The following is a 24644-nucleotide window of genomic DNA, read 5'->3' as shown; positions in this document are numbered from 1 at the left end:
CGCTGGACATGTTTGCCCACGGGTAAGTGTCTAGCCCTATGGGGAAGGGGGCAGGAGCTGGTCTTGTCATTCAGAATCTCCTTGCTGTTGCTGTGTACCACCTTAGCACGTCCCACTTGCTCTTCTGTTGTCGCTTTCCACCCATGTAAAGGACTGGGAAGAGTTTTACCTACCACAGGTAGAGGCGATGCTTGGGAGTGGTGTTGCCTAGCTGTCTAGCTAGACAACTAGTGAAGGATCAATGTGCAGTGTTGGTGGCTGTGCTGCAATTTATCTACCCAGGCTCTATCACCATGACTGTGTAACCATGAGCAATGTAAGAAGGGGATATAAATTCATATTCCAATCCTGGAATATAAAGGGATAGTGTTCCAATAGTTCATATACAGTATGGAAAGAGTAATCTTGAGAATGTTCCACAAGTAGGTAGTAATTTCAGTGTTATTTTAAAGTAAGCCCCTCAGGTTTTCAATCTAAATAGAAGCCTGAAATACGTTTGTGTTATAAGTTGCCCCCTTAATTAATTTTCAGAGAGCATTGCATTAATAATAGAAAGGAATTTACTGAGTAAGCAACAGCAAGCAAAACAGCGCTGGGTGGCCGGGGAGTCTCAGCTCCGCCAACGGTGCGCACCTCACCCCCGCCAGGGTCCCTTTTTATATCTTGGTAATTCCGGGATTACGCAGAACATCCTGGTATATTCTGCGACTGCGCACACTGTTGCTAGGGGGTTGTCTCTGTCCCTCTGGTGGTCGTGAAGATGAAGGCCGTAGTCTTCCTCAGCATTGTGGTTCAACTTCTTTTTTTTATTTGGTCATGTTGGCCCAGCGTGAGACAGGAATGCAGGATGTTGATACACTAGTTTAGCAACTTATCAGGAGATGGTTACATGAGCTTTGCAGCAGTGTCTTTGAACAAAAGAGGCAACTGAGATGCAGAAGGAGAGAAGGGGAGGGGGTTCTCTTTTTTGTTACATTAAGCAAAAGAATTTTCATAGTGTCTAGCCAAGCATTATACAGCTCCTTACTTCAGCAGGGAGCTTTTGCAACTCCCGCTCCTCAAACGGAACTCCTTGTTTTTATAATACAAAAGACAATGAACAAACATTTATTGTGTATTACAGTTTGGATAATAGAACTGGAAATTGCTATTTTTTTCCAAGAAAACATTATCTGAGCTTGGATTGGCTTCACTATTATTTTTATTCTATAGTAAAATTCACTATTTCATACACATTTTAAAATTCACTATTCTATTAACCTAAAAGTATTGATTTTTCTGGTCTTGTGGCCTAAATTTATGTTGACATCTCCTCTCAGGCTGTCTATACAGTACATGGTGACTGGTTTTGGCTTTAGCCATCCTGATTTTTTTCCCTGCATATGCTGGCAACTTCCTTGTGCTTTTCTCAAGTTGCCTGTCCCTTCTTCCACCGGACATAAACTCTCTTTTTCTCCTAGACACCAGGCAGGGCAGACCAGGTCAGTGGCGGGAAGCCGCCGGGCTGCCGAGGCGCCCCGGGGCGGCCGGGCCCCGCGTGGCCGGCGGCGGCGGCAGCAGCAGCAGCAGCAGCGGGCCCCGGCGGCGGCCCCGGGGGCTCGGCAGCGAGCGCGGCCGGCGGGATGAGCGGCCCCGGCCCGGCCCCGCCGCCGGCGGCCCCGCCCGCCCCTGCCGCGGCCCCTCCTCTTGAGGGCCGGGAGCTCCCGAGCCGCGGGGCAGGGTCGGAGGAGCAGCGGTGGAGCCATGGCGCCGCTGAGGGACTGCAAGGTCCGGCGGGGCGGAGGGGAGCGGAGCGGCGCGGCGCGACCAGGGGAGGGCCGGGCCGGGCCGGGCCGGGGAGCCCGGGGGTGCCGGCAGCCCTCGGGGTCGGGGTCGGGGCTGGGGCTGGGGCTGGGGCTGGGGCTGGGGCTGGGGCTGGGGCTGGGGCTGGGGCTGGGGCTGGGGCTGGGGCTGGGGCTGGGGGAGAAAAACAAAAAGCTCCTCTGGGTGCTGCAGGTTCTGCAGAGCGCTGCGAAACGGCCGCGCGGAACCAGAGGAGTAAAGAGGAGGGATCGCTCACAGCCGGCTGGCATGGCAGCAGGGACACCGCTAGAAGGGAAGAGTCAGCAGCAAAGCAGCAGCAAGGGCGAGGCTTTGGTCTGGTCCAAGAGAAAAGGCAAAGCAGGAAAAGGAGTGGAGGCAATGGCACTCTCCTCCAGGAAGCCTGGCAGCGGGCAGTCTGTTCTGGGTTTAGGGAGAAGGATGAGGGGAAATGAGCGCAAGGAGCAGCAGAACCAGCATGTGTGTTTAGGCTCCCTAAAAGTTTTGACGACGATGGCATTAGTTAGGTAAGTTAGGAAGGAAAGCCCCTGAGGTAGTGAGATGACAAATGTGGTGGTTGTGTGGCCATCCGGTTTAGGAAAAGGCAGTATTGCTTCTGTATATAGAAACCTGGAGTGTTCCTTTCCCGTGTCACTGTTTCATATGAGGTGTATCTTCAGCAGAGGCACCAGCTCAAATTTATGTGCAGGGAGTGAAGTGTGGTCCTCACCTTGTAAGGTATACAGCCTTTCAAATTCTACAATTTATAATTTTTGGTTCTTTATCCCCACTGCTAACCCAACAAATTGAGATGTATGGACAGGTGCACAAAAAGTGTCTGCATATGCTAACATTGTTCTCACAGCTTTTTCCTGTTTTGAAAAAAAAATTAAACATTTGAAAAACATCAGAATGTCACCACTCTGTCCGTCATCTCAGTGTGTGAAATCCTTCGTTTCTCATCTGTTTGTTGTGCAGGCCTGGCAGGATGCTGGACTCGGCCTGTCCACTGCTAGCAATGAAGCCTGTAAACTCTTTGATGCAGTGCTCACCCAGGTATGATGAAAAATGGGGTCTGAAGGGACTTCTGGATAAACCAGTCTTTGGTGTAGCTGATTTCTACATTCCTTTACAGCTGAAAGATTAGACAGAAGCTGTACTGAGTTTTGTTTCTTGAGGAAGGCATGATTAGGCAATCACAGTGTGTGTGTTTGTGTTCATGTATCTGCATTGGTTCTTTCCAGTAGCATGTGTGTTGGTTAGCTACTGGCTGTCAAGTCTGACAGGGAAGCTGTGGTATCAGAAATGTTACGTTCTCACACATGTTCTTCAAATTGGGCTGAATTCAGCTATTAGCAGTCAGCAGAAAACCCTCATAGCAAAGAGTGATGCCAGACACTGTAGCTGTAGGAAGAACTTCAGGTAGTGTGCTCATCCCACTGGACCCTGGACCCATAAGCTGCATAGAGAACAAAGGCTGTCTGTTCTGCTGGTGGCCAAGCTACCTTAAAGAAAGCAGCTTCTGTGTTTTCTTACTGAACTAATTGTATCTGAATGTAAAGGTTCTCTGCTATCATTTTTCTTGCTTCTGACTTTCACGTGGCTGGGAGGAGGAGAAGATGCCCAATGTCACTGGGGATTCCTTGACACAGTCTCTCTCTTTTATAGTATGCAACCTGGGCCAATGATGAGGGTCTTGGAGGTATCGAGGGATGTCTCTCCAAGCTAAAAGCAGCAGATCCAAATTTTAGTAAGTATAATCTTTAATGGTTAGTATGGAAAGTGTTGCATAATTCCTTGCCTCTTTGTGTTAACTGTGCTTTGTTTAGGCAAGTGGGAAGCAGTGGGCTGCAGAACTCTGTGAAGATTCTTTATAGTCGAGAGCAGGCTGGGATGATGTGTTTGGTTTTGTGTTTTTCTTTTCATTTCAAGTCTTCTTAAATGCTTATCATGAAGGGCCTAGGAAACTTCAGGCTTATAAGCCTTTCTGTCCCCTGTCACTACAGATCAGTCCCATTTTAAAACAAAACAAAACTGTGTTAATGCTTCTGTAGAGATGAGTTTCTTACAGTTCCGAATGGCTCAAGTTGTAATGTGCTGGTTTCTCTAGCAATGGGACAGGTCATCGCAAATGGTTTGGAGTTGATTGGTACTGGAAGTTCAGTGCGGCTCAACAAAGAGCTGGACAGTGCAATGAGAACAATGATGACACTGTCAAAATCCCAGCCTCTCAGTGAGCGGGAGAAGCTTCACGTATCAGCGCTGGACATGTTTGCCCACGGGTAAGTGTCTAGCCCTATGGGGAAGGGGGCAGGAGCTGGTCTTGTCATTCAGAATCTCCTTGCTGTTGCTGTGTACCACCTTAGCACGTCCCACTTGCTCTTCTGTTGTCGCTTTCCACCCATGTAAAGGACTGGGAAGAGTTTTACCTACCACAGGTAGAGGCGATGCTTGGGAGTGGTGTTGCCTAGCTGTCTAGCTAGACAACTAGTGAAGGATCAATGTGCAGTGTTGGTGGCTGTGCTGCAATTTATCTACCCAGGCTCTATCACCATGACTAGTTTTCCATCAGAACTGTAGGAGGGGAAGTGCTGTATGGCCTCTATGTTAAAACGTAAAGCACTCCTTGTGTTAAATCTGTCTTAGATCTGTCAGTGGAGTAAATGGTTTAGAACTAAGATACTTAATATTTAAGTACTCTGATGTCCAGTATAATATAATACACACTTGGACCCACATAAGTAAAGTCTAGAACAGACCTTTCTTCTCCTCTCTGTTGTCTTCCTATGTCAAAATAGATTTCCTCTGAAAAATGGAAAGCCTGTCCCACTGCATGGGGTTTTTACAACCCAAGTACAGCACGTGGCATTTAGCTTTGTTGCATGTCATGCAGTTGGACTCAGCACGTTGATTTGGCCTACCCAGATCACTCTACAGAGCCTTCCTACCCTCAAGCAGATAACAGCAGGTCTCTGTTCAACCCCATAAGAAAATCTTTAGATTTATGGTTGAGCTACTGTTTTTTTCTGTGCAGTTTATAGTTTGTTTTTTTTAACACAAGAATATTTATTTTATATTGTTTCCCAGAAAGTACCCAGTGAAGATAATGTCATTGTTTCTTACAGAAAAAAAAAACAAACTTAAATTCTTTCAAGAAAAAAAAAAAGTTTTTGATGTTGAATTTTCTCTTTTTCAGAATAGCATGAGTTTAGAAGTAACAGTAGAGTTGGGTGTGTGTGCCTTCTTTCAGCATTCAAAATATTTCTATATTTCTAGCCAGCTCCCCAAAGCTTGTGATCTATGGGAACAGATTCTGCAGAGCCATCCAACGGACTTGCTAGCCCTCAAATTTTCCCAGGACACTTATTTCTATCTGGGATATCATATACAAATGAGAGACTCTGTTGCAAGGGTTTTTCCTTTCTGGACACCTGATGTTCCTCTGAGCAGGTAGGTCATGCTTCATTTTAAAAATAGGTCTTTATCTGGTGTAAGGTATACATGCTTTGTCTTTTTAACTTCAAACACATCTAAAGGATAGGATCTACTGAATAAAGACACGTAGAAAAGATCACAGCTTGTAAGTGAAGTCAAGTGAATTATAAGTGACCACACCTAGAACACCTCTCCTATATCCCTGCTGATACTGTTAGTGATTTTCTGTTTTGTTTGTTTTAGAAGTGAGCTTTAGGTCAGTTAGTAATTTTTGCTAGCAAATGTGGCACATCGTGTAGCACATAGGATAGTTTTTCTTTGCTTGTTTTATTTCATTTTATTTATTTAGTTAAGTCCTGAAAGTTTTGGTTTCCCAAGGTTAATTTGGGGTAATCTGAATCTACTGACAAGCAGTTAGTTGACAAAAACAATTACGTGGGGATAATTCTTTAAATTATTTTTAAGACCTGTTAAATTACTTGAAAGCTGCTAACTTTATGTAAAAATCTACATCAAACTATACATCAGTGTATACATTTAACACTTAGAATAGACCCTCCATAGTCAAACATAAATTTCTAAATGTTCTGTGAATATTTACATGTATGTAGACCCATGCTCTGTATCTTGATATCCGGTACAATCTTTTCTCCTTTTCTCTTCCACAAGCACTGTAAAGAATATAGACTGAATGCCTATATTCTTATAGAATGTCTATATTCTCATTCTTATTCTCTACAATCATAATAATGAATCTAAAGCATGCCACAAAATGTCTCATTTTTCCAGCAGTGTTATCTCAATTTAGAAAAAAAAGTAAAATACTTTGTTCTTCTTAACTACAGTACGCTGATGTCATTTCTTGGGGAAGTAAGACTCCTTAGCAGCTTTGACTGCATTTTTGTAATTTTTTTCTGGACACAGTGTTATAAAAGTGCATTCGTTGTCCACTTAAATGTAAATCAACAGGAAATACCCATATATTAAACATTTCTTGAAGTATAGAAATCTGACAGGCATGTAGAGTTTCGTATGAATCGATACCTTGACCAAAATAAAAAATCAACCTTTATTCCTCTCAAACCATGAAATAAATCAGATGCAATGTACCCCACATGTTTTAGTATTTTTTTTCTGCCTCCTGAGTTTAAAACCAAAACTCCAGCAGATACTTTGAGAAACAGAGATGTATCCAGTAGTGTTTTGCAATCTACAAATCTGCAAATACAATAGCAGTTAAATATTTCTTAAAATGACCACATCATGTACATGCACAGAAGCATACAACTTCCCTAATTTTCCTTTACATTGGACTTTTATTGCTTAACGGGGATGCCTTGTGACTTTAGAATGACGTTAACCAGTTTTGAAGAGCCACATCACTTAAAGGCACTTACCTATAGGTTAGTGGGCACTGGAGAAAGTGCAGAAGACTACAGCCATATGCATTGCATTTGAGATATACAGATAATTTTGGTGGCGGTATTTTCTTGCTTCTGACCATCTAGTTCTGCATTTTTATAAATGTTATAGAGATTAGATTCTTCTCTGCAACTCTAAATTCCAGTTTATCCAAAGAAGTAAATGTCAGCTCTCAAAACACTGGTGATGTGCATTTTGTTCCTGATTTCCATGCTGGTGTCTCTTGGCCTCTCATTTCCTATGAGAGCTAGCTTATTGTTCTGTATTCTGCAAGCTTGAGCCCTTTGAATATTATCAGTGTGGCTTACCACCACCAGCAGCAGCCTGACAGTGAGTTTGTTCTATCTCCAGCCTGTTGTATTGGGGGAGCCAGAATAGCCACTTTATACAAACCAGAAAGTGTTTTGACACATTCCCACTCACCCACTCACTGTTTCTAACTGTAAATCTTAAGTCACTTGTGGGTGCTTTTTTTTTTTTTTTTTTTTTTTTTTTTTTTTTTTTTTTTTTCCTGTTGGTAAAATTCAGTATGCTTCAGAATGTGTTGAATTTGAAAAATGCTAGTGGTGGTTTAGACTACCTACAGAAAAGCAGACGTTGAGTCTAAATATTGTCTACATACTCTACAATTCAGAATCAAAAACACAGTGTTCCCAGTTCCATGTGATGCTCTGGCTAGCACAATAAATAGATTGCATGTTTTTTAGTATACATGTTGGGCATGAGGAAGAGTTGGTCTTTTGTTAGATACACATTTAAAATAGATGGGATCTGAGCTCTTTGCATGGTTTCAATATAAAGTGCATTGTAAGGACTGTTTTGAGTTAACTGTATGTTCTGGTATCTTTTTCAATCCTACCTTAAATCTAGTTCTTAATGATGAAGCATTGTTCATTTCTCTTTTGCTTAGCTACGTTAAGGGCTACTATTCTTTTGGACTCATGGAAACAAACCTTTTTGATCGTGCTGAGAAGCTTGCCCTTGAGGTAATTGCCTTTTATTGATGGTAAAATGTTTTAGAATTCTTAGTCATGCTCCCTATCTCTGAGTGATGTTTTGTGCAGATACTGTAAACTGACTCATCGTCATCCCAGTTGTTAAGAGAAGTAGCAAAGAGATAAAATTTAGCATGGAAATTCTCACAATTTCACAAAGAACTATTGATTAATATTCCTTAGAAAGATTCATATATCTATGCCATACCATGGCAATTTCATCTTAACTGTATTGCCTTCATTTCCTTACAACCATGCCATGCAAGATGGTATCAAAACAGCTGTCTAAAATCCACGAATATTGAATTTTCTGTTTCCCCCATGTATAACTGTCTGTTGACTCCTATTAAAGAATGTTAGATTGACTTGACATAATTTGCTCTTGACAATCCACCCTGTTTGGGTTCCTCCTCCATTTTTTTTCTAGATGCACATTCATGAATTATTGAGCAATTAAGTCTACAGTGTTCCTGGGGATCAAAATTACTTGGTGTGTTCCCTTTTTATGAAGACAGTAGTTACACCTGACTTTCTGCAGTCCTCCAGGGGTCTCAGATACAATTCATCTTTAATGGGTGTTTTTGCCAAGGTTCTGTTAAATCAAATGGCTGAAAGTGACAAGAAAGACTTAACTTTACGAAATAGCTAAAACTTATTGGTAAATGGAGTGGGAAAGAGTAAATTGCTCAATAGTCAGAGCTGGACATGTTCTTAAAGGAATGATTACCTGCAAGAATGTGCTATGGGGTATATTATGCCTGTGTATGCAATTCTTTTATGGTTTATATTGACATATGCCTTTGAAATAAAACATCATTTGATAATCTTCATTAAAGCCTGCATTCTAAAGCTGTTCTGCACATGTTTATCTCTGTGCAGTAGAAGTCAGGAAGTGAAGTCAGCCAATAAACATTTTCTTCCTTTCTGTCCAAATCAGTCTTCCAGGCTATGGTTAGTAGGAATAGTGCAGGGATGTACTTAACGTGCAGCTAATAAATACAAGTCTCTTGCTTCTATATCAGCAATAATAAATATGTTTATTTGCAAGTTTGTAAGATCACATTTTCCCTTTTTGACTCACAGGCTTTGGCTATAGATCAGACAGATGCGTGGTCTGTTCATACTATAGCTCACATAAATGAAATGAAAGCAGAGGTGAAGAAAGGGTTAGCATTTATGAAGGAGACAGAAGCCAACTGGAAGGTAAACTTTCTCATAGCATCTCTGAAAAAAAAATCCTAGGTCTTCTTTATCTCCTCTAGTCAAGTTCTCTGATTCTTCATCTAGTTTATTCTTGTCTCCATACATGTTACAAGCAATGCAAATTTCCCACATTACGAGAAAAATCACTTGTGGTGCTGTTATCTGTGCCAATTTTGAAGCATAAAAAAATTGTATATTATGAACAACACATACTTTGAACCACTTTATGCCATCGTAACTAGGACTGCTGAGATTACACAAATGCCAAACACATTGGTTGGCCATGTTTCACAAAAAGTCTGTCTTTTCACACTGCCTTGTTTTATCTAGAAATATTGAAAAAGATACTGCTTTTCAACAAGTTTGTACACACACGCACCATAGTTTCTTTTTCTTAAGCAGATGGAACTGGCTAAATATTTTATATCTCATAAAGTCATGGCCATTGCTGGAAGATGAAATATTAGATATGAAAACTGATTTATTTATACTTGCATGTTTATAGAAGTAAAATGACAAGTGTTATTTTCATGAACTTTTTGCTTAGACTGAGGCTGAACAACATGCATCATTTGAGGAACCTATGTGATCTTCCTCAGGGGAACCAGCTCTGAGATAACACAGGCAAAGCAACATTTCAGAAAGCTCATGTATTTAATGAACTTTTTGATTATTTTTGTTTGTTTGTTTTTGTTTACTTCTTGATAGGAAAGGATGCTAGGTGAGCTGTAAAGAAAAGATAAATTATGCTTTTGTCTCTTTTCTAGTCTACTCAAGTTACTTCATACATCCAACTTATTTGAGTATCTCTCAGTGGTATATTGAACAGTTTTGTTAATTTGTCATGTAGTCCTTTGCTGTAAGTGGAGCTTAATTTTTATTTGTGTTGAACAGCATGTCTTTTCCTAATGATTAAATGAAGAGCAGATAATAATATTCAGAGCATAAGGTTGTGGAGTTTGAAGTTGATAGAACCCACAAGAGTTTGTTTTAGAGTCATCTCAACTCACTGTACCATGTTGCCCAAAGAACAGGGCTGGATAGTGAGGCTAGAAGGATGATTTTTTTTTTTTTTTAAAATTAAATCATTGAGGTACCAAGCTTGGATATGCAAGCAGTCAATCCTCTCTTCAGGTTCATATCTTTGATGTCTCAGAAAGGATTCTGTCCTTTGACATATTAGTTAATGAAACAGTGATACATGGAACTTACAGTTTGGGTGACACCTTCAAAACTACCAACAACCATTTCTGAAATCAGCCCCTGACTTTTGGAACCTGTTTGAACTCTGTTTCTTAAAATAGTTCCATTCTTCTGAGCTTTATACCCTTTATCCAAATAAAACGAAGTGCCAGATCAGTAAGTGGAATTGTCTAGAATACCCTCATGTCCACTCCAGTACAGTTAAGACTTATAACTGCTGACATTGTCATAATGATAATGTATATAATCACTTCTTTTATGCAATATTTTTCATCTTAGCCTTCATGAACCCATCTTTTCATCATGAACCCAGTTAAAATGTAATCATGTGGAAAAAAAAGCAGGGCTTTCTAAGGGCTTATGTTTGGCCTGGTGAATTGACAATTAGTACTTCTTTAATGACCAGGATCTTTATATCTAGCACCACTAGACTCCTTTTGGTGTTTTTTAATTCATCTTTCTTTACAGTAAGAGTCATAAAGAATTTGTAAGGTTTTTTTACATGGTAGTTTACTTTTTATTGTTCCTCTCCACACAAAAAAATAAGATGCCTTTTTTTTATGTATGTTTCAGCACAAAATCAAAAGGGGCAGATTATGTTACCAGAGGGGGCCTCTGTGCCAGTACTGTTGGTTATTAAATGGGAAAGTTTTTCTCCAGAGCTATTGCAAAGAGTTCTCATAGTCTGCTTTTATTTATTTTAGCAGTCTGCAAGCCCACTTCTGCCTTAGCAATTTAATCTCATTCAGAACTCAAAATCAGCAGCAGAAGAAAGGTTTGTTTTATTCAGTGAGGTAATCCCATGTTCTTGTTTATATGGCATTTGGTATTGTGGTATGGTAGTAAACGTGATATTATCAGGTTTATGCCAACCCCTTAACTATTTTAGTTGCTCATATTGGTTTTGTAGTATAATATTAAACAAGTAAAGATTACTAGAGGATTTATATTAGCACCATAAAGTTCACTGGGAACCTTTGTACTTCCTGAAAGTGAAGCAGTTTTCATCATTACAAGGAAGATTTTTCCACCTGTAAGAAGATTAAATTTAACTACAGTGTTGTAGACTATTAAAGAATATTTAAAATTCTGGTACCAGTTGAGAAGTAGGGTGCAAAGTTGGTACAGTTCAGTGAATATTTATGATATTCAGTTATAATAAATAATAATAATAAATATATATAATAAATATAATAATAACAAATTCAGTTATATAAACTTCGGTTTTCATCCTGAATTTCAAGTAGCATATGCATAATGAGAAATTTAAAGTAGACAAGCTGATTTAACGTTCTTGTCTCTTCTGTCACTTGAAGTACTCCTTTATGAAGAAGAAAACAGAAATCTGTCTAGATACATTTAAATGGAAAGTTATTTTGTATATAACATTTTTATTTTATTTTATTTTATTTTATTTTGCAGAACAGTGATATGCTTGCTTGTCATAATTACTGGCACTGGGCTTTATACTTCATTGAAAAGGTATGAGACATTTTCATACAGATGTTTTATGGTCCAGACAGATAATTGATCTAATGCTATTTAAAAGGCAGCCCTAGCGTTTATTTATTTTTTTTTTTCAGCTGTCTAGAGGGTTGTGTGTTTTTTTTTTTTTGTAAAATGGCACAATGACATTTTTACAGGATAGTTCGCTAGTACAATTATTTTGAGAATAATTTTTTTGTAATTACATTGAACAAAGATCCAGTAGCTTCGTTGGAATGTTGAAAAGTTGCTTTATTACATGATTATTACATGTTCAAAGATAAAATAAGGTCACTAATTACATTTGGCACAATTATTGTATAGAAAGGTGAACCTGGATCTCTAATTTTTAGACAAAAACTTTGTCTAAAAATAAAATTCTCTTCAAATTCAGTACTTTGTTGTTGAACTCAAAATTTGCTGACACTAGAAAAGAGGAAGTACAACAGCTCTAGATTTGATAGCTAATGTTATTAGTCAATGATACTAATTCTTGCTCTTATAGAGAGATCAAATTTATTGAAACCCTTTAAGTTGCAACTTACCCAACCTATCAGGCTGCAATGCAGAATTTCCTTGGACTTGATAATTCTTTGTAGTTGTGGGTCTCAATTCATTCAGGAGACAAATGTGTCATCATGGAAAAGGTGCTGTATGTTGGTCAGCAAACAAGATAACTTGCTGATGTTCAGCACTATTAACACTATTATACAGCTTTTGTATAGCCTGCTTAACATTAGTTTTATTCCTACCTCTTTGCATAACTTCATGATGCAGTAATGTCTGCAAAGAAACCTGAAAGGAAGATTAGAATGAGAGGTAACACCTTGTCTTTCTCCCTCATGTGTAACCTATGGCAGGATTAGTTCTCATTATTAAATGAAACCTAAGCGTAGTGGTTATTTTACCTAGTAAAGCCTGTTTTATCTTAGTCTCTGTTCTTTCTTTTCAGGCCTCAAGGAATTCATTGACTTTTTTTTTTTTTTTTTTAAACAAGTCATGAGGCAGTGAAGTAATATGGCACCTATTAATTGTATTTATATGTTTGGTTACTACCCATCACTCTTGTTTTCTCTACCTGAATGTTAATGATATGGTCCTTGATTGCTTTTACAGGGGGAATATGAGGCTGCTTTGACAATTTATGACAATCATGTGAGTAGGAGCCTTAATCTTTACTGGAGAACATGCTTAAGGCCACAATACGTACTTTATTCCTTCTGCATGAAATTGAAACCTATTGCAATTGCCATATTATTTTATTATATTATTTATATCTGTTGTTTGGGAAGCTGTTTGTCAACTACTGAAATGCCCCAAATACTCAAATACTGATTCAAGCCTTTCTTATACTTTTGCTTGAAGTAGCTGTAATGGCACTGTTGGTACTGTTTTCCAGGTGTCCACGTATCTTTTTCATGATGTATAGGTCTAAATGCCCCTGAAAAGAAACTTTTTTAAAAGGATGTGAAATAATTTTCTTGTAAAGTCAAGTTACCTTTATAAAGAAGTGATTTTTGCATGTTAGCTACTAAGTCAACAAAAACATGTCTTTTTATTTCTACTTAATATGTTATGGTGCTTTACTGCATAGATTTCAAAACAATCTTAGTAAATAAGTGCTATCAAATTCCGGTAGTATAACATTTTTGTAAGGTTTGTAAAAATAATGTTGTCATTAAGAAAGCTGCTGTGCAGATTCCGGTCTACTAAATCTGGCAAAATGAAATACTAATTATGGCACTGTACTGGAAGCAAACAAAAAAACACCTTGATGACCTTCCATGCTTACTGAGTTTAACTCCATAACATGTAAAGCAGCACAAATGAAGCAATATGTGTGTTTGTCACTGCAAATTACCACATTCAGAAAAGATGCAAATAGGGCTATTGTCAGACAGGTATTTTTGGATGAATAAAAGATAAAATTAATTCTGTACTTTGAATATAAGTTTGATTATCTGAGTAAGTTCCTGCTAGCACATCAGTTGGGCAGCTTATGAATACCTGTGATTACAGATTGCTCCTCAGTGCCTGTCAAGTGGAAGCATGCTGGATATAGTAGATACTGTTCAATGCTGTACAGGCTTCGTCTGGAAGGTAGGATATCCAACTGTTCTTTCTTAATCTGTAAGAGGAACAGTTTTCTTTTTGCCTTCCTCTCCCTACCCTCACCCCACAATACACACACTGGCATGTTGGAGAAGTTCTTAGAGATACTTACAGAGCAAGCTTGGTCAGTGTTACAGAAGAAATCTTAAAATTTCGTTCTTGAGAAAAGCCTCAATGTGAACTTTATAATATTTTGCTGTTCTGCTTTAGTTGGGATAGAGTTAATTTTCTTTATAGTAACTCTTACGATCCTATGTTTTGGATCTGTGATCAAAGCAGTGTTGATAGCTCACAGATATTTCAGCTATTACTGAACAGTGCTTACACAGCATGAAGGTCTTTTCTGTTTCTCATGTTGCTCTGCCAGCAAGTAGGCTTGGGGTTGCACAAGAATTTGGGAGGGAACGTAGCCAGGACAGCTGACCCTGATTGACCAAAAGAATATCCCATACCCTAAGGTGCTATGCCTAGCAATAAAAGCTCGGGAAAGAAGAAGGAAGAGGGGACATTTGGAGTTACGGTGTTTGTCTTCCCAATTAACTGTTAAACATAACGAGGCCTGGCTTTCCTTGAAATGGGTAAACATCTGTCAGCTGATTAGAAGTAGTGAATTAATTCCTTATTTTGCTTTGCTTGTATGCTCAGCGTTTGTTTTATCTATTAACCTGTCTTTCTCATCCCACAAGTTTTCTCACTTCTGCCTTTCTGATTCTTCTCCCCATCCAACTGAGGGGGAGGCAAGTGAGCGAGCTGCTGGGTGGTGCTTCGCTGCCTACCAGGGTTAATCCACATCATGTGCATAACCTTTCTTCTTTCCAAGATATTTTTTTTTCCCATGCCAGCACAGTATTTCATTCAGCTCAAGCTAGCAGAGGTTACATATTTCTTTTCTGGAAGATTTAACTTATATTGTCCCTGGAGATCTGAGGCTGAATAATTGAGTACATTAGCTTCTAAAATGCTATAGAGCTTTCTTGACGTAAATTTCAAATTAAATACTTTATATTGTGATATTGGTTGATATAGCAAGTGCACATCTATTAGCCTCTGGCTTTTGTGTACTCTCATAACTCTGTGTCATTTCTTCTCAACTTTTTAAAGCTAGAATTTGCACACTGGAGTTCCTGAAGGGTGGTGTTGGAGGGTGCAGGGTTTCATAATATTTTACTGAAACACTAATGGTGCATTGGGTTTGTTTATGCAATCCATCTTATCTGTCTGTATAATTTGATTGCTATAGGCAATTCACTATGAACATCATCTCCAAGAAGACACAAGCAATCTTGTATTAAAGCCAGAACCTTGCTTAATGCAGTCTAGAATACTGGCAATAAATTACTGACAGTCAATAAACCCTTTGCCCAGATATGACAGGCTGTAACTAAGCATTACTTATATTATTATATTATAATAATATTATAATATAATTTTGCCACTCTAGGGTCTGTTTTCTTGAGTTTAGTAGCAGTGCTATCTGTGCTGTGTGATGCTGGTTACAAAGTGATGCTTTTGCATGTGGTATTTTTATTGAAAAAAATATCTTTTACTCATAGGTGTAAAGCTTGGAGACAGGTGGGACAACGTTCTCAAGATTACAAAGAAACACACCAAAGATCACATTCTTTTGTTTAACGATGTACACATCTTGATGTCTTCCCTTGGAGCCAAAGACCACAAAACTACTGATGAGCTTTTAACAACTCTTCAAGAACTTGCCAAGTAAGTAAATGAATTAAAATGTTATACTGAAAAAATATTTTGTCCTCTGAACTTTAGGGTGGTAATGCCTCTGGCTTGCAGAAGTGTTACAACATATTCTTCTCTGCCTTAGAGTGTTAGTGGGACAAGTCTGGTTTGAATCAGCTGAAGTGCAATTAGAAGATCCCTGTAATTATTTTTTGAGTTCTATCTAGAGGGGCTTCTGTTTTGTTAAGCAAGAATCGCTTACATTTGAACTCATGAGCACTAAGTGAACATTTGCTTTGTATTTTCTTTTGATGAATTCATACTAAGCTGTGTTACATACAATAAGTAAAGTATTTCACCCATATAGTAATGAGGACATTGCACAATATATGTTAGCTCTCTGTGGTGGTTATTTCTGCTCTGCTGTAAAATATTCTTTAATCATGGATCGTTAGTTGGTAGCAATGTTCTAATAGCTACAATTTGGTGCATTGTGAAGTATCTCTGCAGGAAAGCAATTTTTAAATATTGCTAAAGCAGTTCTAGAGAATATTTTGCTTTGAATTATGTGCAAAATTTGCATATTGAAGTATTTCAACTAAACAATGTTTTTTCTTTATGTTCTCTTTTGTATTGAATAACTGTAAATGATAGTAATTCTTTTGAAGGGATTGATCTATAGATTACATGTATGTAAATGCAGGTGATAGATCCTAAAAACAAGTTACTGGTTTAATGGTATAGTTTTAAGCACAAAATTTAGTAATTTGCAAAGTTGTAAACAGTAGACCACCTGATTAGACTCTGCAGCAAACATGGGAGAGAAAAAAGATTAATACTTAACCAATACAAATTTATATCTAGTTACTCTTAATGAAATCTCTCTCATAAGTGTGAGTAATGGTTTTCAATGTATCAATGCCGAACAACTGAAAGTGAACAGAAAGCTGCTGAAATCTGTAGAGATTGTGTCTGAGAACACACAGCTGACCTATGGGCTTGGTAGGCTGGTAAAGTCACAAATGGCAGTCAAATAACATCCCTTTTTGCCCGGCTTCACTGCCTTGAGTTACAGTACCACCTTTCCCCTCCTGCTTTTGGCCATAACATCTTAGGAATTTCAGCGTATCCTGCTCCAAACCCATGATTGCTGGTATGGCAATCATTGCCAGTTTAAAATTTCATTCAGTTCTTCCCCCATATAACTTGTTTTTCCCCTGCTTCAGCATCTATTGCTTCCCTTCCCTTAGAAAAGAAGGAGGAAGAAGAATCTGAAATTCTCACAATTTGTTTCTGACAATAAGTTTCTCAACCAAAAATAAATGTATTTAAGAGTAGTTACGAAAACAAGGATCTGTCAAATCAAGCCTAAGCATGTCTGATTTGACTGAAGTAGGAGACAGTGGATATCTTTCATATAATTATATTGATATGTAAGTATATGTAAATGTGTAAAACTGCACACACCACTTCAGGAAAGCTGTAACACACTACGTATCTCTCCACCTACTGTTTTCTTTTGCCTGTGTTCAGCCTTTTGTAGTAATAGAACTGCACGTTTTTAGATGTAATTTGAAACATTATGAAGGTTAATTTTGTTATTTCAGAAAACTGACTGTAAGATGGAGAAATTATTTTAATTGTTTGGATTAGTGGATTACAGAATCACAGAATCACAGAATTTCTAGGTTGGAAGAGACCTCAAGATCATCGAGTCCAACCTAACGCTAACAGTCCCCACTAAACCATATCCCTAAGCTCTACATCTAAACGTCTTTTGAAGACTTCCAGGGATGGTGACTCCACCACTTCCCTGGGCAGCCTGTTCCAGTGCCTCACAACCCTTTCAGTGAAGAAGTTCTTCCTAACATCTAACCTAAAACTCCCCTGACGCAACTTAAGCCCATTCCCCCTCGTCCTGTCACCAGGCACGTGGGAGAACAGACCAACCCCCACCTCGCTACAGCCTCCCTTGAGGTACCTATAGAGAGCGATAAGGTCGCCCCTTATTTTTTAAGGGGGATTAATTTGTGAATCATGAATATATTGTATTCATGCATGTAAATGATATCTAAGATGTGTTTTACTTGTGGCTTTTTTTATTTATTTGTTTAAAATGCAGTCATAAAAATGACCCAGACCAAATTCATTGGGGCTTTAAAGTTGACAAGAATTACAAGCTGACTATAGACTGGCACATGCATTCTCCAAATCCCACAAGGCCTAGGAAAGCTTGTGTTTCTTTTTTGCTAGTTGGCGGAGACATAACTGTTATTTTGTTGATCACATCTGTCGGAATGTGATGACGTCCATCCTGACATTTTACCCCAAGAACTGGATTTCCTGTGCAGGTCCCTTGACCTTATTCTGTTTAATGGCAAAGCCAGCTTTCAGGAGAATTTGAATTATTTTCTTCCCTTTCTCCAAAAACTTCTTCTGCTGTGTTAAATCTCCTTGAGGCACACACTTGATATCCCCATCTTTCTGCATTACCCACCAGGTATAACCTGGTCCTTGGGCAAAGACAATCCCACAACTGGGTTTGCCTTTTCCTTTGGCGGGGGCAACCCACACCGCCTTCTGTGGCGCTCTTTGGTGGTTGGTATCCCATGTTTATTTTCATGGATAGAAATGTTAGTTAATGCAGGGGTGTATATTGTTCTTCATGAATCAATACTTCAGATCAATGCAAGAGGAAGTAAAACCAGTCTTTGATGTCTGTGCATTTTCTATGAGAGCTGGAAGAATCGTTTAAATGAAGGATTGTTTCATCATTTTCAGCTATCTCAGACCACTTCTTTAAAATACACATCTGTTATACACTTTTAACTTTCCAGAGGAGGCTGCATGTTAAGGAATGATAAACACATTGGGCAACACTGTATACATAAAAATCAGCGTTGACCTAGAGGACAATAAGGGAAATTTATGATTGTGAGTCAAAGGGAATATTTAGGGCAAAGCTTAGTGCTTTGAAAAGTAGATTGTTAAAGACATTTTGATTGTTTATACAGAAAGCGTACAGATACACACATTTTATTTATTTATTTATTTATTTATCTATCTATCTATCTAAGAGTGAACTGTAGCAATGGGGCATTTACTGAGGTGTTGCATAGCTTTCTGTTTTACACCAGTGTGTACATTTTGTATCATCAGATTTTTGGCTTGGTAAGTTTAAGCAGTATTGTGGCTTTCAGCTGTGGTTGCAAGCACTTTAAACAGAAACCAGTGACTAAAGTTACTAGGCTGATTCCTCAATGTTAAAGACTTAATTTGAAAATTTACAGAGAAATCTATTCTAAGCAACCAATGGAATTCATAGCATTGACCTGTGCTCCGTATTCTCAGGAATGGATTTGTATTGCTGGCGTCAAATAGCTCTCTTCCCCTTCTGGTACTGCCAACCAAGCTTTTGGCACCTACATGCCACTGCCTCCAGCTGTCAAGGTGTGATCACTGTCAGCTCCTTTTGTAGCAGTGGAAAAACAATTCCACATTGTCCCATTGCAGGTATTGCCTATAGACCAAACGGCTACAGTTTGGCTACTTATATTTTTACATTTTTTAATATTGGGAAGGATGTCTACTAAAATGTATACATCTTCTACAGGCTTATTGTCATGCTCTATGTCTCTTTCACTCTTAGACGGGTTAGGTTACAAGCATTTAAAAGAAAAAAAAAAAAGAGAAAGAAAAATAAAGAAAAACAAGTGCTATCTAAAATCCCTTGCTGTTTTTGCATCTAAAAACAGTCTATCGTGTTGAAAATAAGAGAGTAGACTTTGAGAGCTGTCATTCCCAGCTGTCACTGGGAATGCAGTGTATATTCCAAAGATGGTGAGGCACTGTGCTGTGTGGCAAGTTCTTTTGAAAGATTATTATTTGGAGCTCTCTGCAAGAGACTGATTGCCAGTTTTGGCAATGGTAAGGACAGTCAAAGAACTAGCAATAGGATGTTCTGGTGAGAAGATCAGAAGAGAAACTAGTGTAGAATTTTCTGGCTTTTTCTTAGCCTAAACTATTTATTGCAAAGGCAGGAGGCATTGGGCTTGTGACTTGCAAATATGTGCAGAGGAATAAAAACTGATTAATGAGTAACAGAGGTGAAGGTAACATAACCACACAGAAAAAATATTATCCTAGTACGGTACCGAAATATCTAGCTTTGCAGGGTAAAAAGAATAACTCTGTCTGTAGGCAGTGACAGACTTGGCACAGAAATATGCGTGTTTATCATTTGACTTATGCAAGTTCACCACTTTCTCTTTCTACAGAGCACCTTGTGAAGCCATGAACTTTCCCGGGCTCCTAGTTTGGGGTTACCACTGTGCAGGCTTTTTATGGAGTTTGAAAATGGAAATTGTGACAAAGCAGTAGATTTGCTGTACCCAATCCGTTACAGCTAATCCAGCTAGGAGGCAGTAATTGCTCAGGTAAAGGAGGTCAATAAAAGATGTTTGATACAACTTAATCCTCTTCCAGTAGCCTCCCTTTGATGCTTACGTTTATAATAATACCTTCATTCTTATAAAATGAAGAATTGTGCTTGTGACTGAATCCTGTTACAAACACTTACTAACAGTGTTAGCTATTTAAATATGTCAACGAGAAAATGTTTTCCTTGGGGGCTTTTAGTAAACAAGACATTGTAACCATTGTAATGATGTTCATGTAAGTCTAAATTACATATTAATTTGTATTTTGCTAACTTTTTTTTCTGTTTTCAGAGAGATGTTTTCAACCAGTTATTGATTCATGCTGCTTTAAATTGTAAATCAAAAGCCAAACAAAACCTTGCTAAGTAAGTTTTTTTCCTGATTTTTTTAATGGAAATAGTAGTTTTCAAAAATAACGAGTAGTAGCAAGTATACTGAATTAGTGCTGAAATTACACACAAGCATTCATGGTTAAATGTTGCTACATTTATCAAGATAAAAAGTGCAATTGCTTTCAGTTCCAAGTGTGCATTCTTACAGTCTGGATGATTTATCTATATTTGTTTAATGGCAGTTGATTTTCAGAGGGTTCTGTCTTAAACAGTGGCCTCTTGCCTCATGGTCTGTGTACTTAATGGACTCCTAAACTTCAGCAAACTGCTGAAAGTCAAGTCCATCCTAATAATAACAACAGTTTTACTGGGAACATATGATTAACAGAGTCTGATGTGAGCTTGCCTCAGTACAAATTACAAGTGTCTTGCTGGGCAGAAATCACAGATGTTGCTCATTGACCTGTATGGAGTTCTGTTGAAAGTCATCAACTGGCCTGCCTGTGCACTTAAAGAATGGATCCTCAGGACAACGTAAAGCTTTGCCTGTTCCACTCCTGCAGTCTCTTTGAAACATAAATATTAGGCCCAAAATCAAAATGATTCTTTTGTACACCCTGACTGCTCATTTTCAGTCTCTTGTCAGTGCTAAGAAGCATGCTCTTCTGCCTAAACTTAATGCCAAGGCTAAATGTTTCCAATAAAGGAGATACGCACCTCAAGAGCAGGTCTTTAGGTATTCTTTTCTATCTCTTACAAGGACACTGCAGATGATCTTACAGGAAAAATGATGTACTCATGACCTTCATCCCATTTATGTGCTACCTATTTTCCTTTCTCAGATGCCTCCTGAGAGAACGTGATGTGATGAGACCAAACTCACCAATGACAGAGCGACTTATGAGGAAGGCAGCAGCAGTTCATTTAATGGCTTAAATCTGTCCTCTGTGCTTGAGATGAGATAGCAGTATGCTTAGCAATCAAAGTCTGGGTGTGGGGAGTGGAAGTGTTCTGTGCTGTAGCCCATGTTCGAGAATCACAATTAAGAGTACCCTAGGAGCTAGAGATCTGATGACAATTTCCTTAAAAGATTTAAAGCTGTTGCATTTCATGTTATATCTTGGATGATTCTACAAGGAAATAAGAATACCTGCTGATAATACACAGCTATCAGTAGCATCCTGAGGCACTACTTTTCTGGTATCACAGAATCACAGAATTTTCTAGGTTGGAAGAGACCTCAAGGTCATCGAGTCCAACCTCCAACCTAACGCTAACAGCCCTCCACTAAACCATATCCCTAAGCTCTACATCTAAACGTCTTTTGAAGACTTCCAGGGATGGTGACTCCACCACTTCCCTGGGCAGCCTGTTCCAGTGCCTCACAACCCTTTCAGTAAAGAAGTTCTTCCTAACAACTAACCTAAAACTCCCCTGGCTCAACTTAAGCCATTCCCTCTCGTCCTGTCACCAGGCATGTGGGAGAACAGACCAACCCCCACCTCGCTACAGCCTCCCTTGAGGTACCTATAAAGAACGATAAGGTCACCCCTGAGCCTCCTCTTCTCCAGGCTGAACAAGCCCAGCTCCCTCAGCCGCTCCTCGTAGGACTTGTTCTCCAGGCCCCTCACCAGCTTTGTCGCCCTTCTCTGTACCCGCTCATATTTCCTTGAAATATGTATATAGGTATATTTCCTTGAAAGCTCCCTTGACCCTGATAATATTCAGTACAGAAACAGTGCCTGGATTTCAGTTATTCATTGGCCTGGTTTATTACTTCATTAATACGTTAAATAGTGATGTGAACGTTTTAGGTAATTCAAATAGACCTCAGCATTGTCGATGGGCAAGTGTAGGGCCAGAGCCAACACAGACATAAACGGAATTCCATTTCAACCTTCCAGCCCATTAAGGCATGAGTTACCTTGGCATTACAGATCTGTCTGCATTCAGGATCTTTTTCCAGATGCTTTTTTTAAATTTGTCTCTTACAAAATATTAGACTTCAAGATAGAGGCCCAGAACTTCTTGAAATTACAATGTGGAAGAGCCAGACAAGAAGAACAATGCTGACTGCTGGTTAGGACTATTTTAATGTGGATGATTGCTTGGCACCCTTAAATCTTTCAGGAAAAAAATGAAAAAAACTGGATCTCAGCTAAAAGAGTGCTGTCTCGAATAGTAATTTGGGCGGGAATCTTTGTGCTTAGTTTCTAATAACTCAGGCCTTACTGTCATCTCAACAGCAAGAGACACTTTGTTTAGCAATGTAAGCTTTAAAGCCAATGTTCATGAGCTTTATAGGAACACTGGAGCATCTCAGTGCAGGTGAAAACTGCCAAGGAAACTCCTCCAGAAAGAGAGCTAATGGGAATTGTCAGAAAGCTTTGTCCTGGCATGAGTGATGTGACGAGCCTTGGTGCTGCAAATAAGGCATGATAAAAGACATAAAGCTCCATGAAGTTCTTGTGCTTCTCAGTTCCTGCAGTGTAGCAGAGTTAAAAGCTTGTCTTGCAAGAGTAATCCAGAAATCCCTAATGGAGAGAAGATAGTATTTCAAACGAAAACCTAATGCCTTTGTTCTTGTTCCTGTATAGAAATGCCACACCCTTTAATTGCCCAAGCTCTGACTTTGGTATCTACAAGCACTCCAGGACATGTCTGCCCCTCCTTCTTCTCTAGCTTGGGCTCTTCCACATGTCCCACAGTAGCCCCTTTTCACACAGAATCCTTCTGACCTAAAGCACTTGCATAGCTGGCCCTATGCTCGCCCTGGAGTTCCTACATAATAGAGGCTTAAGATATGCAAGTGTCTTGCTGCTTGCCTTCTTCCCCCAACCATCACTGGAGGAAAAAATAGTTTAGTTTAAAAAAAATGATAATTTGTGAACCCATATAAGGGTATTTCAGCCCTTGCTTGCAGCCTTTTGAATGCTGTGGACAGTCATAGTTCACTGCTCTTCAGTATGTCACTACCTTGTCTGTCCAGCCATGACTGTGATTGGCTCACTCAGTGATAAAGTTAGTGTGTTTTTTTTTACTGTTAATTTTTTAATCACTGCATGTCAAGCAATGACTTTAGACAGATAAATTTTTACTCAAAAGATGTAACAAATCCTACTATCAAACCGAAGTCTGAGAAATCTGCTGGCTGCTTATGAAGTGTGTAGTATAAGTGATGCAATTGCTACGTAAATCTAAGAGTGATATTTTAGTAATTCTGATATATTGTGATTAGAATTCTGTCTGCTTTACATTAATAAATTCAAAGATGTCCTCATTGTGGAGCAAATATATGACGTCTTTGCCTGTATGAATGAAGCTTTTAAATGAGTTGACTCGAATTTGTAAACCTATAGTAGGATGCATTCTCTTTCCTTCTATGAATGTGACTAGAAGCTCTCATTCAGCTAGTTCTACACATCTTGCTATAAGTGAGCATTTCTGTTTTTCAGCCTTGTCATCCCCGTTTTATTTGAAATGATCCAACCAGTCTTTCTGTTCAATCTGTCTTGCTTCACCATGCTGTGCTGAACCATTTTCAACTACCGTTATAGTAAATAGATGACAAAACACATAGAGAACAATAGGAGAACCAGAGGAAGAACTTTACTAAGGATTGTGTTGACTCCTAAAAGACCTGATAGGAGCCTTCAGCACCTAAAGGGGCCTACAGGAAACATGGAGAGGGACTCTTTATGAGGGAGTGGAGTGATAGGACAAGGATTAATGGCTTTAAACTAAAAGAGGGAAGGTTTAGATTAGATACAAGAAGGACATTCTTTACTCAGAGGGTGGTGAGGCACTGGCACAGGTGCCCAGAGAAGCTGTGGATGCCCCATCTCTGGAGGCCAGGTTGGATGGGGCTTTGGGAACCTGATCTGGTGGGAGGTGTCTCTGCCCATGGAAGGGGGTTGGAATTGGATGGTCTTTAAGGCCCCTTCCAACCTAAGCCATTCTAGGATGCTATGAAGAACACAGCCCACAAGTGCAGGGTTAATAGGCAATGCTAGGATTGCCATAAATAAGCAAACGTGGCTTCTGTTCAGAGTCACTAGTAATGAAAAGAATTGTTTCCAAATTATGTACTTTATCATGGATACACTTTGATTTAGTCTTACCTTGAAGCTTGCTTGTTGCAGCAACAACTGGAAACATAATTCAGCACTGTGGCCACCTTGATGTTTAATGAAGCATTATCCTGTCTTCTTCCACACTAGGTCTTTAACAAGCTCAAAGGGCAAAGGATTACTGTGTGCCTGTTCTTGTAGCTTTCTTCTCTCTTCAGCTCAGTTACACACACAGAAGGTTTTTGTCTTCTTTCCTCAGAGCAGCTCCCATCTACAGTCCTGCCCCCGCCCCCGACCTTGATTAAATAGCCAGTATCCTGTGCATCAGAGAATTTTGGCTTTACCCAGCATGTAACACTGCCACACTATGGAAGTGCAATTTGACAACGTGAAGCATAGCACTGGAGTTCCAATTTCTTCCCTTGTCCTTCTAGATTTTGTAGTTTGGACTGACTTATTTGT

At 39.2% G+C, this 24644-nt stretch overlaps 1 protein-coding gene across 1 annotated transcript; it reads left to right on the top strand.

Annotated features, from left to right (window-relative positions):
• The first annotated feature begins 1692 nt into the window (after window positions 1–1692).
• TTC38 (tetratricopeptide repeat domain 38) lies at window positions 1693–21364 on the top strand. Its single transcript, XM_032185470.1, is given in 16 exon segments — window positions 1693–1767; window positions 2779–2856; window positions 3469–3550; window positions 3911–4082; window positions 5077–5250; window positions 7568–7643; window positions 8736–8855; window positions 11481–11540; window positions 12660–12698; window positions 13563–13608; window positions 13611–13643; window positions 15209–15374; window positions 19633–19742; window positions 19745–19772; window positions 20068–20145; window positions 20955–21364. Coding segments are annotated over 16 exon segments (1380 nt in total). The 5' UTR covers window positions 1693–1743; the 3' UTR covers window positions 21049–21364.
• The last annotated feature ends 3280 nt before the right edge of the window (window positions 21365–24644 follow it).

The sequence above is a fragment of the Aythya fuligula genome, chromosome 1 (genome assembly GCF_009819795.1).
Source record: "Aythya fuligula isolate bAytFul2 chromosome 1, bAytFul2.pri, whole genome shotgun sequence".
NCBI lineage: Eukaryota > Metazoa > Chordata > Aves > Anseriformes > Anatidae > Aythya > Aythya fuligula.
This window is presented reverse-complemented; position numbering and strand designations above follow the sequence as displayed.